This window comes from Sus scrofa, chromosome 16, assembly GCF_054392235.1.
Source record: "Sus scrofa isolate SSC_HxYL_T2T_F1_AM1 chromosome 16, Sscrofa_HxYL_maternal_Yorkshire_Landrace_v2.0, whole genome shotgun sequence".
Lineage (NCBI taxonomy): Eukaryota > Metazoa > Chordata > Mammalia > Artiodactyla > Suidae > Sus > Sus scrofa.
Genome location: NC_139398.1, coordinates 37942538 through 37958135, shown reverse-complemented (window position 1 = coordinate 37958135; position 15598 = coordinate 37942538). Strand labels below are relative to the sequence as shown.

Genomic DNA, 15598 nt, shown 5'->3' with positions numbered 1-15598 from the left:
AGACAACCAAATGAAGATGAAGAATACAATAACCAAAATGAAAAATATAAGATGGAATCAACAGTAAGCCAAATGATACAGAGGAACAAGTCAATGAGCTGGAAGATAGAGTAGTGGAAATTGCTTCCACTTAACAGAAAAAATGAAAAAGGAATGAAAAGAAATGAGGACAGGAGTTCCCGTCATGGCGCAGTGATTAACTCCGACTAGGAACCATGAGGTTGCAGGTTCGGTCCCTGCCCTTGCTCAGTGGGTTAACGATCCGGCGTTGCCGTGAGCTGTGGTGTAGGTTGCAGATGCGGCTCGGATCCCGCGTTGCTGTGGCTCTGGCGTAGGCCGGTGGCTACAGCTCCGATTCAACCCCTAGCCTGGGAATCTCCATATGCTGCGGGTGCGGCCCAAGAAATAGCAACAACAACAACAACAACAACAAAAAAAAAAAAAGAAATGAGGACAGTTTAAGAGACCTCTAGGACAACTCTTTTGAGTATTCTAAGACAAACAGGAGCGATCTCATTTAGCAAACAAGCTGACAATTCAAAGTTATATAGAATCCTAAACCTGCACAGAGAAGTTTATTTCTCTCAATACAGGTTTTGTTTGGCTGTCCTGACTGGGACATAAACTCAACAATGTCTGTGACAGATTCTTCTACAATACTTTTCTGCCATTCCTAGGTGATACCCTTAACATCAAACGCAAAATGACTCACCATAATACCCACATTCCACTCCCAGGGAGGAGAGAAAAAAAAAACAGAAGTCAGTCTGTTTTCTTTCTAAAGGCATGACCTGGAAGTTTTATGTGGCACCTCTGCTCACATCCTATTGGCTAGAGCATTGTCTCATGACTCCTTGGTGGCAAGGAAGGCTGGGAAACGTAGTCTTTATAGACATATTGCTACCCAGCTAAAGCTTCCATTACTAAAGAAGGAGAGAATGTTTACTTAAGAGTCAACAGTCTCTGTAACACACATATAAAGAAGAAACATTTTGACAAGTTTTTAAACATTGATTCTGCTTTTGTCAGTGCATGCGAATTTATAAATAAATCTGTCTGTATGTACTTTTTTTTAATAAAAAATCACTTCCCCCCACTTATGTCCAGCAGTAAGCATTGAAGAAAGATATTTAAAGAAAAAATTTAAAACAAAGCCATAATTGTAGACTGTCTGAAATGGCCAGAGGTGTTGATCTAGCCTTTTTCTTGCTTACACAGGACTGATATTGGGTAATCTTCGTTTTGAAATGAAATGAAATGAGGAGAATTTCACAAATGATACTCAGGCAGATGAGCTGTATTTATTCATTAAGTGGTTAGCAGTTATCTATTTATTGAAGGGCAACCATGGCAAGGTACTTTGTTGGGCTCAGAGGATATAAATGGATCACAAAGCATACATGATCCTTGTCTTCACAGAGAGAAGACAGACATCAATCACAGAATCACACAAATAGAAATGGGATTACAAATGGATATAAGTGCGATTAAAGTTGATACAGAATGCAGGGTGGTGCGTAGGCACAGGGAATACGAAGATAAGCCTTAAGAGAACACAAAAAGCTTGTCCTTTTGCACTCAAGCACCAACTTTAGCTCCCTTTGTGTGTCTTTGTTTTGAGTGGAAACCTAAAGGATTTCCAAAAATATTCCATCCAGAAATACAGCTTAGTAGCTTCCAGGCACCATAGTTATGATTTTAGGCATGCTTTATTGATATAGCAATTAATTTTTACTCTGGTCTAGTTTTCTACCCCAAAAAAGCTGAGTAGTCTGTATAAATAATAGAAAACAGCTCAGGGATGTGTTTGTCCCAAACCATACTCGCTGCTTCTCTCATGGAAGTCTTGTTGAGCTGCCAAAAAGATAATAGACCTCATTAAGAGCATCCCTATAGTCCGTGCTCAGCAGAAATTGAGGAGGGGGATGCTGGGAAATTACCATTTCTGTGCCAAGATGCTGGGTTTAAATTAAAAGGAGCAGGTTTTTCCATACAGGAGAGTAAGGTCCAAAGTAAATGTCTTGTGACTATTGCTCTTATAAAATCCCACTCAGCCCCCTGCCTCCTGGGGTAGTTGCTCCCTTTCTGGACTGCTGCCTTCTCTGTGATACCGTGATGCTCCCAGGAAGACATTTATTCAACTCTCAGCTCTGTCTTTAAGCCCCTATGAGTGCCCTGATCCTGTTCTACTCCTCAGTGTTCACCAAAATAACAAAAATTTTCAACACTCAGTAATTCCATTTTCCAACTTGCTTTGACCACCCACTGGCTTCAGTGAAGAAATTAGAGAAGTCAGGAGATGAGAGCAAGTTGCCATACCAGTAGAAGTTTCGGTCTCTTCAACAGTAACATATAACTTTACATGGCTACCCTTCTTTCCCTTGTGGGGCTTTGGTGAGGTGAAGTACATGAAATCATTTTAAAGATGACAACATATACTATATAAGCCAAAGGCATGAATATCAGGGTATCCTCTGAACACACTGGATGTGGGATGTTTTAAAAGACTGAAAATCTTGCTGTCTTCATGACTTCACTCCTCTCTCAAATTTCAAAATAATCCAGTTTATCATCAGACCTGAAATTGGCACACCTGCCTGTTTCTTTTAGATCAGTCTCCAGAAACCCCCCTGAAAATACACAGATCTCCAGAAAAACCCTAGAAAATACAGTATTGGTAATAGTTGAACCTCAAGGGCAAATTAAGAGAGAAGTTTATCAGATTACTCCATCCTGATCTTGCCAAATGGATGAGATACCTTGGAGAATGAGATATGGCATAAGTAAGTTTTGACTGATTTTGAGTTTGCCTGAATTACTTATGTGCTTGGGTAGGACACTAGAAATTAAAATAAGTTCTGAAAGGGAAATGTGAAGGCAAGTACCAGAGAAGAACTTCCTCTACTTAACCATTTGACTCAATTCTGGATAAGGACGAAGTTTGGCTGAGAAAATTAATTATATTTCTCTCCAAGACCTTTTAATTACATCCTCTGTCAGCCTTGGTTCCCTTATTTGGGAAATAAAATTTTACAATTCTGTTGGAGGATGATATGTTAAAATAATTAAATGCACCAAGATACTGTATCTCTAATGCACTATGTGCTCAGTAAATCCACTCTCCTCCCCTTGTCCTTTCTGTGAAATTTTACTGAATGAAGTTTTTATTAGGGTGCAGAAGGAAGAACTGGTATAAAGGGGAAAAGAAGAAGTGAAAGTAAGAACTTGGCTTACAGAGACTCACTTTAATAGATACGGACAGTCACAAATAAATGCAAAATCTCTCCCTATAAAACAAAAACAAAAACACTACAAGTGCCATAAAGAACACCATTTTATTTTGACTGAGAAAGTAACAAAAACTCTCCTAACCATATAGCCAAGGGAGAGAACTCTGTAATGGATACAAAGAGGAAGGAAATTTGTGTAATTATTGAGAATCAGTTCTCAAATAGCTGGTTCATTATTTTCAATAAGGACTGACTAATCTAGGGTCTGGCTACAAATTTCAATTTCTGCTTGATTTCTCTTGCCCCAGCTGCCCCACTTCTAGAAAGTGACTCTCCAAATTCTCCCCAGAACCAGTCCCCTTTGCCAAGCCAATCTTGACAGCAGAATACACATCAGCGTCTTGTGCCAACCTCACATGGCAGAACGAGGCCTGAAGATCTCTCTGGGGAGTCTTTTATAAGGGCACTAATCCCATTCATGGGGTCTGTATCCTTATGACCTAATTACCTCCCCACTTTCAAACACTATCACATTGGGGGTTAGAATTTCAGCAAATGAATTTTGAGGGAACACATTCCATCCAGAGCAATGATACTCCTAACCCTCCAGGTCTTCTTCAGAGCCAGTTAGACCAAGTTCTCAAGAACCAGAAGAACATCTTAGGCATCTGGGTAGCAGTCCCCAAATTGTATTGCTAGCCCCATGGCCTTCCCCACACAGTCCATCTATAAATCTATATGATCCTAAGTGTTTGTCCATCAATTACTATTCTGCCCTATTCCTTCTAGTAGCTGAGTTTTTGCCCCGTGGGTTGGGGCTGTAGAGGCCACCAAGCTTCTGCTGTGCTCCTTTCTGGGACAGTCCCTAGAGCTCACATACTCACTTCTCCTACCTACTTGCCAAGGATCTCTCTCCCCATGTCATTTGTAGCTTTGATTTTTTTCTATATTTGTCTGTCACCTGAAATCCCAGGATCCAGAATGCTGCTCACATTCCTGTGTGAGCTTACTTTCTTAGTTCCTCTAAAAGTATTTAACCTTCATCTCAATAAACGAGTCTCTGGTCCCCTAATAGTCTCTCCCTACTGGCTGGCCAGTGTTACCAGTTCCTAAATATTCCTATGTCTGAGATCACCTAATTTACAGGTGCTAAAATATTTTAAAGTGTTTATTTTTAATTCATTTATTCAACATATATTTATTGAGCACCTATTATATGCCTAGCCCTGGTCTAGGAACTAACTGGAAACAGAAATGAATAAACAAGCAAAATTCTATGTCATTGTTTAAGGTAGATATATTTGAAATTTTTTTTCTAAAAACTAGAAGGTATATTCAGTAAGTTAAGAGACAAAGTGATCAAAAGAAATTATAATGATAAACCAAAACAAAGATGATATTTAGCAATGTAATACATTTTTGGATTGACTTTAAAAACTCCTTTGGAAAAATATAAATTAGAAAAAAATCTGGTATGCTGGCAGTTCAAGCAAAAAAGACCTGTGAGAGCATAGAAACCCAATCTGATAGAACTGCTAACACTACTCAAAAAAGCCTTAAATCTTAGGTTGAAGTAAGAGAAGTTCAGGAGTTCCCGTCATGGCTCAGTGGCAACAAATCTGACTAGTATCCCTGAGGGTGCAGGTTCGATCCCTGGCCTCGCTCAGTGGGTTAAGGATCCATTGTTGCTGTGAGCTGTGGTGTAGGTTGCAGATGGAGCTTGGATCCAGCGTTGCTGTGCTGTGGCGTAGGCTGGCAGCTGTAGCTCAGATTCAACCCATAGCCTGGGAACCTCCATGTGCTGTGGGTGCGGCCCTAAAAAGACCAAAAAAAAAAAAAAAAAGAGGGAGAGAGAGATCGAGAAGTTCAATGTCCACCTCAGTTTGGAGTATTGTCATCAGTTATAGACAACAAAGAGGGGGTTTAAACACTAGAAATTATTCAGAAGGAAATGAGAACGGTCATAAGAGAAATGGAAACCATATTATTGGAGGAATTATTAAGACATCATTTAGAGACTCTTTCCTAGAAAGCAGGAAGTCTGTGACATGTAGAATGATTCTGGAAATCTTTCCAAATATCTGAAGTGCTATCATATGGAAGTATGAACAGAATTTTCCTACTAGAAAGGAAAAACCTGAAGCCAAACGTAGGCTTTCCAAAACCAAAGAAACTGACTCATAAGGAGGCTTTCTAATGATTTGAGTTGTGTCAAAATGATATAGTCTGGCTGTGTCGAAGTGGTAAAGTTCCTGTTCCTGGAAGTTTTCCAGCCGAGGCCCAGATGCCACCAGTTAAGAACCGACATAACAAGCCTGTCCGACCACCTAACGGCCCCTCTAATTTTAAAGTTCTCTCATCCACACATGCTACTCCACCCTGTACCAGAGGAAGGAGACCTATCTCCAGGCATAGAAAAATACAAACAAGGCTGATGCCCCTCCTGCAGTGGAGAAAGCTCTGTCTAACAATGCAGTCCGCACAAATTGAGGCAACATGGCCCTGGTGAGAATTGCCAGTTCAATTGCTTAAATAGAACTGTCTAAATTTAGATGTACATATGGTACTCATTTAATAAACCTTAAAACTGACACTTCTTGACAGGCAAGGGAAATATTTAAGTGCCAGCTTCAGAACTACAAATCTGTCTAAATACTATAACTTGTGAATGCGATACTTTGCCAATTTTTAATGCAAATAAGGTACACAGATACATACACACACACATGTTTTTAAAAGGACTCTTTCTTGGAGTTCCTGTTGTGGCTCAGTGGTTAACAAATCCAACTGGAACTACTAGGTTGTGGGTTCGATCCCTGGCCTCACTCAGTGAGTTAGGGATCCAGCATTGCTGTGAGCTGTGGTGTAGGTCACAAACGCGGCGCAGATCCTGAGTTGTTGTGGCTGTGCTGTTGGCCAGCGGCTACAGCTCCAATTGGACCCCTAGCCTGAAGACCTCCGTGTGTGCCGTGGGTGTGGCCCTAGAAAAGACAAAAAAAAAAAAGACTTTTTCTTATATTGTATAAGTTATCTTTATAAGTTAAGGGTTTATAGCTGAAATTGTACAGTGTTGCTGTCTTTAAGATTATTTTCTCTTCCCTAGTATTGTTCTCTTCCTACTGCATTAATGTCTTACAAATTGGGGAAAACTTAATTGTTCTGATATAACCCACATGTTAAGTTGCAGTAGGCAGTAGTAGATTTTACTTCATGTTGGCCTTAAAACCATAAGTAATATTATTATTTATTTTAAAAAAGTTTGGTCATTCAGATGACCAAAATATCTTTGTCATACATATTTGGTTTTCATCCATGGTCCTGGCTCATGGCTCACAAAACTTTTGGAATTTGCTAAGTGCTGAGAGTGATAAAGAAGCTTTTGTTATAACAACGAGGTGACTTTTGGAAAGCACTGGAGGATAGGGCTGGCCTTTCAGTGAAGCCAACTTAAGAAGATTGGAACTTTCGGTGCCATCCCACGACCTCCACAGAGGGGAGAGGGATCGGAGATTGAGTTTAATGACCATTGGTCAGCAATATAATCGACTATGTCCATACGATGAAGCCTCCAATGAAAACCCGAGAGGACAGTGTCTGGAGCGTGTCCAGGTAGTTGAACAATGGAGAGATTCAGGTAGAGTGGAACACCTGGAGAGGGCAAGGAAATTCCAAGCCCTTTCCCTATGTGTCTCTTCCATCTAGCTGTTCCTGAGTTACAGCATTTTATAAGTTGGGAATCTAGTAAGTAAAATGTTTCCCTGAGTTCTGTGAGCCACTCTAGCAGATTAGTGGGACCTGAGGAAGGGTTTGTGGGAACCTCTAATCTACACACAGTGGGTCAGAAGCACAGGGGATAACTTGGCCTTGTGACTGGCATCTAAAGTGGGGGCGGGGAGCAGTCTTTGGGGACTGACATTATCTTTGGTGTTAGAGGTGTGTGGAACTCTAGAAAAGAGAAGCCAGCCAAAGAGGAAAATTTCGTAATTCAGGGGATGCAGGTAGTACTCAGAAAGATATCATCTCAGTAGTGGGGCCAAATTAGACCTATATTGAGGTTGTCTGGTCCTTAACCTTATAAGACTTAAAAGCAGACTTGGAAAGGATCAGATTCTTTCCAAGTAACTTAGCCGTGTCACAGAACGAAGCTCAGAAATATTCAACACACAATAAGAAAAATTAATAATGTCTGCCATCCGATGGAAAAAAAAATTCAAAGAAGCTGGAAAATATGACCAGTAAGAAGAATAAAAATACTCAGTAAAAAGCCAGACTTAGAAAACGCATACTTTATGTTGTAAACAGCAAGGAAAATGACCTATATATTTGCTTTTGTAGAATTAATACAGTATCAGGAAGCATGGGGATTTAAGGAATACCATTTTACAAAGTGTAGTATAAATGAGAAATGCTTAAAAAGTAATTACAATTAACTAACAACTACATTGATTATACCATGAGTGTGATTATTTCATAAAGAGTCCTGGAAAAACATTTTTTCTTAACATCAGAAACCATGCTATTAAAATCTCAATAAGTGTAATGCTGCTGGAATGATATGGTCTGATTAGTCTGTTTTTTGGTTGTTATAAACGCAATAAAAGCAAAAAGCAAAAAAAAATAACCGATAATAATAACTTAATGAAAACTCAGTGCCATGTCTTTCCCTTGCAGAAGACAAGGAAAAACCACCTAACTGCTTTGCAGAAGATGGAAGTGAGCTTTGGATAGAGCAAGTAGCTTTATTGCTAAATATCTCTAATATTTATTAATGACTATACTTTCCTGCTTTAGTCAGTACAAAATGCTGTCATGGGCTCCAGTTGCTCTTGAACATGTGTGTTCATCTCTGTGCACTATAGGAGCAGAGGAAGAACTAATTACCTGTGCTAACACAAGGATCAGCCCTGAAAGTTATATTCTGTTTCTGAATTCCAGATCCAGAATGGGATTTCATGTTTTGCCTTCTTTCCAGCAAAAATCCCTACTCATATTTGAGTGTGACTTGTAACCAGAAATTTTATTATTTGAAATCTTACCTAATAGTTTCCCATCACTTGACTAAAATGGTTTTTGAGGAGTTCCCATTATGGCTCAGCAGACAAATCTGACTGCCATCCACGAGGATGCAGGTTCGATCCCTGCCCTTGCTCAGTCAGTTAAGGATCCGGTGTTGCCATGAGCTGTAGTGTAGGTCACAGATGCAGCTCGGATCTGATGTTGCTGTGACTGTGGCGTAGGCCAGCAGCTACAGCTCCAATTGGACCCCTAGCCTGTGAACCTCCATAGACCATATACCATGGGTGTGGTCCTAAAAAATAAATAAATAAATAAAATTTAAAATGAAATAAAATAAAATGGGTTTTGAACAGTTTCATTTGATAAATTGTTTTCGCAAAAATCATTGAACATTTGTAGGATTCTAAAAGTTTTATGTCTAATATGAAGAGAGCCACATTTTTATGGCACATCTAGAGCCCACTGAAACCACCAAAATCAAGAATTAGAAATGTATTTTGAATTTATAAAAGTAATGAGATTTCCTTATTTAAAAAACCACAGAAACGTGTTTATTCCTTTTAAAAAAGTAAAAGATTTTTCTTTCTAAATATGAGATAATTACCACAAGCAATGAAATTGTCAATTTTTATGGTATTGTGACTTTCCTCAGAAGTAAAAAAAAAAAAAAAAAAAACAATTATAAAAATTAACACGGCCAAACTTAATTAGAAATATTTGTTGGAGATATAAGAGCACAATGAGTGAAACAACTAAAGAGGATATTGAACTATTTTTCTATAGCTTAAAAGTTACTGATGATTGTTTCTTCTAAGATTTATATGCTTAGGCAAGTAATTCATTGTGAAATGCTGAGGTAATGAAAGTATCTTACTTTGACTTATCTAGTGACCATTAAATGTGAATTCCTCAGGCAAAAAGATGATGTTTCATTTCTCACTAATGCAAATTGAGGGTCCAAGAGGTAACTGACAGTTAAAACCTAGTCCTTCTGAAATCTCTGACCAAGGCTGAATGAGTTCCAGAAAGCAGAAAATCAGCTCTCAAGGTACCAGGCCACTGGGCACGGAGTTCAGAGACACAAAGGGCTCGTGTGGCTTCTCGCACTCCTTCAGATTAAGAAGTCAGGCTCTGTTCTTCTTCTGGTGCCTGTTAATAATGAAGTTAGAGATGCCTAATATGAGAGGATTTGAGAAACAATTTGCTGGGAAATTACTCATCTGCAGGAGCTTAAATAATCTATCATTTGAATATATAATAATCTATCACTTGAGTATATAATAATCTGTCACTTGATTTATAAAATTTATCATTTTATAAATCCATGAGCAAGTTCCCTTGTCAAGACTCAATTCTTAAGCGTCTTCTGAATTCCTGACAGATGACTTTAAAACAATAGTCTTAATTTTAAAATGAAGCCTGATTAATAATATACAGAAATGTAACTGCTATTTGTATGTATTTTGTAACAATTCATGGCTAATATCTCTTGAGGATTATGAATCAAGAATCCGGAGTTCCCACTGGGGCACAGTTGGTTAAGAATCAGACTGCAGGAGTTTCCATCGTGGCACAGTGTTTAATAAATCCGACTAGGAACCATGAGGTTGCGGGTTTGATCCCTGGCCTTGCTCAGCAGGTTAAGGATCCGGCGTTGCCGTGAGCTGTGGTGTAGGTCACACACTCAGTTTGGATCCCGAGTTGCTGTGGTTCTGGTGTAGGCCGGTGGCTACAACTCTGATTAGACTCCTAGCCTGGGAATCTCCATATGCCAAGGGAGCGGCCCTAGAAAAGACAAAAAAAAAAAAAAAAAAAAAAAAAAGAATCAGACTGCAGCAGCTTGGCTCACTGCAGAGGCACAGGATCAATCCCCCACTAGTTGCGGTGGGTTAAAGGATCCTGCGTTGCTGCAGCTGCAAAGCAGGTCGCAGCTGTGGCTCAGATTGAATCCCCAGCACAGGAACTTCCATATTCCACAGGTGTGACTATTTAAAAAAAAAAATCAACTGAGGCTCAGTCATTTTATTAGGTTTGTGGTGTGTTCATGTGTCTTCCCTTGCTGTCCACAGTGGTGGATGCCTTGCAGTCAAACCTTAGACACCCCTCCATCTTCCTCTCCCTACATCACTGGTTGCTGCCACCAGTGCAAGGAAGAAGGAAGTCTCCCTGCTGAGTTTATGGGGAAGCGTGTAAGAATTTCTCCATCCACAAAAGGGCACAGTACAAAAACATTCATTTATAAGTTTGTTGTTTAGGAATTAAAAACAACATTATACATGTTTTTAGTATTACCGAGAGAGTGAAAACAAAGCTGTTTCACAAAGAGAAAAGAAAAGAAAGGAAAGGGAAGGAAAGAAGGAAAGGAAAGGAAAAGAAAAGGAAACAAAAAGAAAAGAATAGAAAAGCTGTTTTCATCAGTAAAGAAAACTGTTTCTGATGTTTAGGTTAACTAACCTGATTCTTTCATCTTTGCAACTGAAAACTCAAATTTAGTCCAGAGAGACACATTTTCCCAGAGTAATACAACCAGTTGTAGCAGAATTTAGACATAATTCAAGTTTCTGAACTCCAAATCTCAAACTGGTTTATCATTTTACTTTTGTTTCACACATGATTCCTGCTCTGAAGAAAAAAAAACATTTTGGATATATATTTTATCATCATATTATGGCTGAACACTGTATATTTGCATTGAAAACAGTAACAGTCTAGGAGTTCCCTCTCGGTGCAGCAGGTTAAGGATCTAGCATTGTTGCTGGCTGTGGCACAGTTTTGGTCCCTGGCCCAGGAACGTCCGTGTGCTGTGGGTGCAGCCAAAATAATAATAATAATAACAGTCTAAATCTTGGTGAATAAATAGAAAAAATTTCAAGAAAGGGAGTTCCTGTTGTGGCTCAGGGGTAATGAACTCGACTAGTATCCATGAGGACGCAGGTTCAATCCCTGGCCTCGCTCAGTGGGTTAAGGATCTGGCATTGCCTTGAGCTATGGTATAGGTCTCAGACACAGCTCCAATCCTGCTTTGCTGTGGCTGTGGCTGTGGCCAGCAGCTGCAGCTCCAATTCAACCCCTAGCCTGGGAACCTCCGTATGCTGGGGTCCTAAAAAGCCCCCCCCAAAAAAATCAAGAAAATGCTATTATTTATGTTCATTATTCCTATCAATGAAGAAATAAGTAAATTACAGGATCTACTGTCTTCTACTTAGAGAAAGATGAGTTTCTCTGCATAAAATTTAGAGGACTCTTCCCTACGCCCAAAGATCATCTCAGGTGTTACCCCTGTGCTCTGTGGACAAATTCACAACTTGTTCATGTTCTTTGTTAGCGTCACTATCACTATACAGGCTCATTGTTCAGTGAGTTGGGCCAGTAGATTGCCGTCTCCCCACAAGAGGCAAGTTGCTTGAGATTAGGCCACTGGCCTCTCATCTTGATATGACCAAACACCTCCATCATGAGGCTTCTTGTCCAGCTGGCTGGTAAATGTGGATTTTATTAAGTTCACTAAGTTCATTTTGAATTGAACTAAATGGAACTATACTGGGCGTCACTTTTTTGTTACTATTGTTTACTACAGGGAGAAAAAACAAAGAAAGAGTGAGGGAAACAGGAGAGAGAAGAGAGACCAGAGATCAGGGGAGGAGAAAGAGCTAACAGGAGAGAGGGGAGAGGGAGGAGGGAGGAAGGAATGAGGAAGGGAAAAGAAAAAGAGGAAAACGGGAAGCTGCTTACAACAAAGGCATCTTTAATCGACTTCAATGTGAAATAACTCTCATAATTTTTGCCCTTTTATATACTAGAGTACAAGAGCTTAGGCGTATATCATGAAACCAACCAAAAAATCAGAGCCTGACTTCATTTTTAAGATACTTTATAAAACCAATACTTCATTTACAAAAATAAAAGGATTCCTGTTAAGGTTTAGATACACTGTCCTGTATGACGACAATTAAAACCACAAAAAATTTAAATTTTACTTTCAAGAAATTTAAATTTCAATAATATTTTGATATTATCTTCAAATATCTATTCTCCCCTAGCTTTATATTTTTCCTTCACTGCCTTATTAATATTCTTGTCCTATAATACCTCATTTGGGAATATAGTACTACTGGGGTTGCGTAGTATCATTTGACAACTTAAACTGAAAGGATAAGTTTACCCTATCCCCAGGGAGACACCTCTGTTCTTCAGCAAGTTTACTATCAATTCCCCTGCAATAAATATCTAGAAACATTACTTCATTAGTTAGCACATGCTATTCTATTAGCTTTAGAGTTAGGTTTCTTCATGCTTCTAGGGCGTCAGAGAAATCCAACCCATATCGTTTTAGCCTAGCATAAAGAGAAAAGTAGGAAATAATAGGAAAATACAACAAAGAGGCCCAGAAAAATGCAATAAAATGACAGCAAATTTGCCGTTTCAAGGTTTGACTTTTTAAAAATCTATCTGCAATATTGCTTTATGAAAAGACAGGTCAATGAGTAAATTTCTCTATGCAAAGGGTATTTAGAAAAAGCTGTGTTTGATGATTGCCCTGATGAATAAATTACAGAGTCTATATAAGTCAATCATCTTCTAACTCCCCTAATCTCTATGAGATCCAGAAAATCTTTATGTATGGACATTCAAAAAAAAAATCATTTGCCACCATTCACAAAAAGAGTAAGAAATTGATTATAACAATCACCTAAATAGCTGGCTTTCTTAGTACTGATTCTACAGCACATTGTTCTTTAAGATTCCAAGAGCACATCATTTTCAACATTTTTATTTCCCTATAAGATGTTAAGAGTTTCAAGTTGCCTCTCATCACCTCAGTACCTCTCTGACCCTCTAATTTTCTGCCTACTCTTCAGCGGGTGAGTGAGTCATGGTTCTGGAGATAGACAACTGCTGTTCTTAGCCCAAAGCAGTGAACACTCTTCAAATAACTGCTAAATTTTCCATTATCTATTAATAGGGTGATTGTGCAAGGATCTTAGCCAGTGCTTCTCAGACTTTAACGACCCTAAGAATCACCAGGAACACCCATTAAAAATGCAGAGTGTGGCATTTGTTGTAATTTACCAGGCCTGAGGTATCCTTGAGAATGGACATGTGAAATGAGGACATCCTGTGATTCCTGTTGCAAGATAATTTTGGACCACATTCTGAGAAATAGTGATGCTGATTGGGGAAGCTGAAAATGTTTCTAACCACTAGACCACTGATGGCATCTGTAACACATCCAGTGCAATGTATATGTCTATGAAAAGAATGATAATTCCATAGGTCTAGTTGGAAGCAGTCAACCTTTGAATCTGAAATACTCATTAATGAAGGGATGATATCTGGAGAAGCAGCAGCTGAGAAAATGTCATGAGCCCCTCCCCTCAGCCCCTTTCACACCCAGACCTCTAGACTACTGGCACCCCCTTCCCAGGCTCTCTGACATCTGCCAGAATCACATACAATCGGGACACACTTTAGAAACTGTATATCGATTTAGGATTAGGTGGGTATGGAGAACAGGTTTGAGTATTAGTCAAGTTGAAAGCAGTATAGCCAAGAGGTCTGAATAATGAATGATTTGAAAATATAAAGAACGAACAGAGTCAGGAAAAACTTGAGCTTGGAGTGAGGACAGCACGCAGATGAAGTCAGTGATGGGGTGGAGTGGGGAGGGAGGCTGAGGTTTTGCTTTGCTGCCGTCAGTTGGACATTCCATTCAACTGCCCCTGGCAGGCATTCTGGGCCACTGAGCATGCCCCGTTTGTGCTTCTGACTTTCACCAAGCAGAACAATCAACAAGATCCCCATAAAGGCTTTACCAACACCAGGCCAGTAGAGTGACCACGGAAAACCTTTCCCAAATTTGTGATCAATGGACCCAGGTTTAGGGAGAAAAACTTTGGTCTCCAAAAATGGTTTGAGTTTCAGTTTCTAATTTCTTCCCTCTCAGATACTCTGATCTCCACCAAAGGGATAATATCCGGTGAGATGAGGCCATTTTGTTGGTCAGCAGGAGCCCAGAAGGAAGAAAATGTCATAGTGGGAGAATACAGCATCATCTTCCTCGGCCGCAGCCCATCGCTGAAAACTTCCAGATCATTGTGCCAACTGAGTGGAGGAGGGACTTTATAATTTAGAGACCTTTATATGAACCTTATGTGAGAATCTTACCAGCCTGCTTCTTTGATTTGTTAGCCTTACTATCTCTGATACTTAGGTGCTGCCTCTAAGAGGGCCTGAAACAGCCAAGGCATGGCTGAGGACACAGAGGAATCTGCAGGTAAGCATGATCAGCTCCTGAGTAGTCAGGTGTTTTGTGTCTATGTGGCCATAGGCCCGTGTGAGGTGGGGAATGGTATGTGTCATTGACAGAAATCTATACGGCTTAAAGGTTTTGTAAAAAGCTATGCTAAAATAAAATTCTTTCTCTCTACTCTCCCTTTATTCCAAAATAATAAAAGCACGTGGATTGTAAAGGACCAATGGTAGACTAGAAGCCTGAGAGATGATTTTGCTTCTTTGCCTTCTTTTAAAATGTGTATAGTCTACTTGAGGAGAGAGTGACTACAATGCAAAGAAAGGCAGTTTCTTATTTAATCTTAAGTACTGGCTGAGTCCTTTGGAAATACTCTTCTTTGCCAAAAAAAGACCACTAAAGGAGAATGTTGTTTGATTTGGAGGCTTGTGGGAAATCACCACATCCAGAAGTATCCCTCCAACCAGCTTGCCATGTGGTGTGATATTGTGCAATGCCTTTGACTCAAAGATGTCTTTTCAGTTTTCCAAAGCCAAAGAGCTTTACTCAATTCTGGAAAGTGCAAGTCAAAAATATTTAGGTTGTTATCCAAAAGTACTGTTTCCATGATCATGGGACCAGAAGAGGGACCTAGCAGGGCCAGAAGGGAAGACAGAGAGAAAGACAAATGCAGAGAAGATGGAGGGGGATTGAGAAAGGAGGTGGAAATAACCAGCCATATTACACTCTTGCCCTCTCCTACCCAAGTCAGGTATAAGGGATTCAGTTCATGGAATTTGGAGCTGAGCCTCACTAGGAGGATATAGGGTGATGCCTACATGATTGGAGGGGATAAATAGGGATCTAGCATCTTTTATCTTGACCTCCACATTTAATTCAGGTTTTGAAAAAATACTAAGCACCTGCTTTTGTTTTGTTTTGTTTTAGGGCCGCACCCATGGCATAAGGAGGTTCCCAGGCTAGGGGTCCAATCAGAGCTATAGCTGCCGGGGGCTTACAGCACAGCCACAGCAACACCAGATCCGAGCCACATCTGTGACCTACACCACAGTTCACAGCGACACCAGATCCTTAACCCACTGAGTAAGGCCAGGGATCGAAC

At 39.8% G+C, this 15598-nt stretch overlaps 1 protein-coding gene across 2 annotated transcripts in view; it reads left to right on the top strand.

The window, feature by feature from the left end:
* Nucleotides 1–13941: 13941 nt before the first annotated feature.
* Nucleotides 13942–15598, top strand: part of MROH2B (maestro heat like repeat family member 2B) — a 65064-nt gene continuing 63407 nt past the window's right edge. Inside the window, exons 1-2 of one of the 2 annotated variants that reach the window (XM_085002169.1) lie at nt 13942–14068; nt 14191–14520. In XM_085002169.1, the coding sequence (XP_084858295.1) occupies nt 14493–14520 (28 nt within the window). In that variant the 5' untranslated portion in view covers nt 13942–14068; nt 14191–14492. Of the gene's footprint in view, nt 14521–15598 lie in introns of both variants that reach the window. The other variant, XM_085002168.1, reaches the window with a different exon arrangement.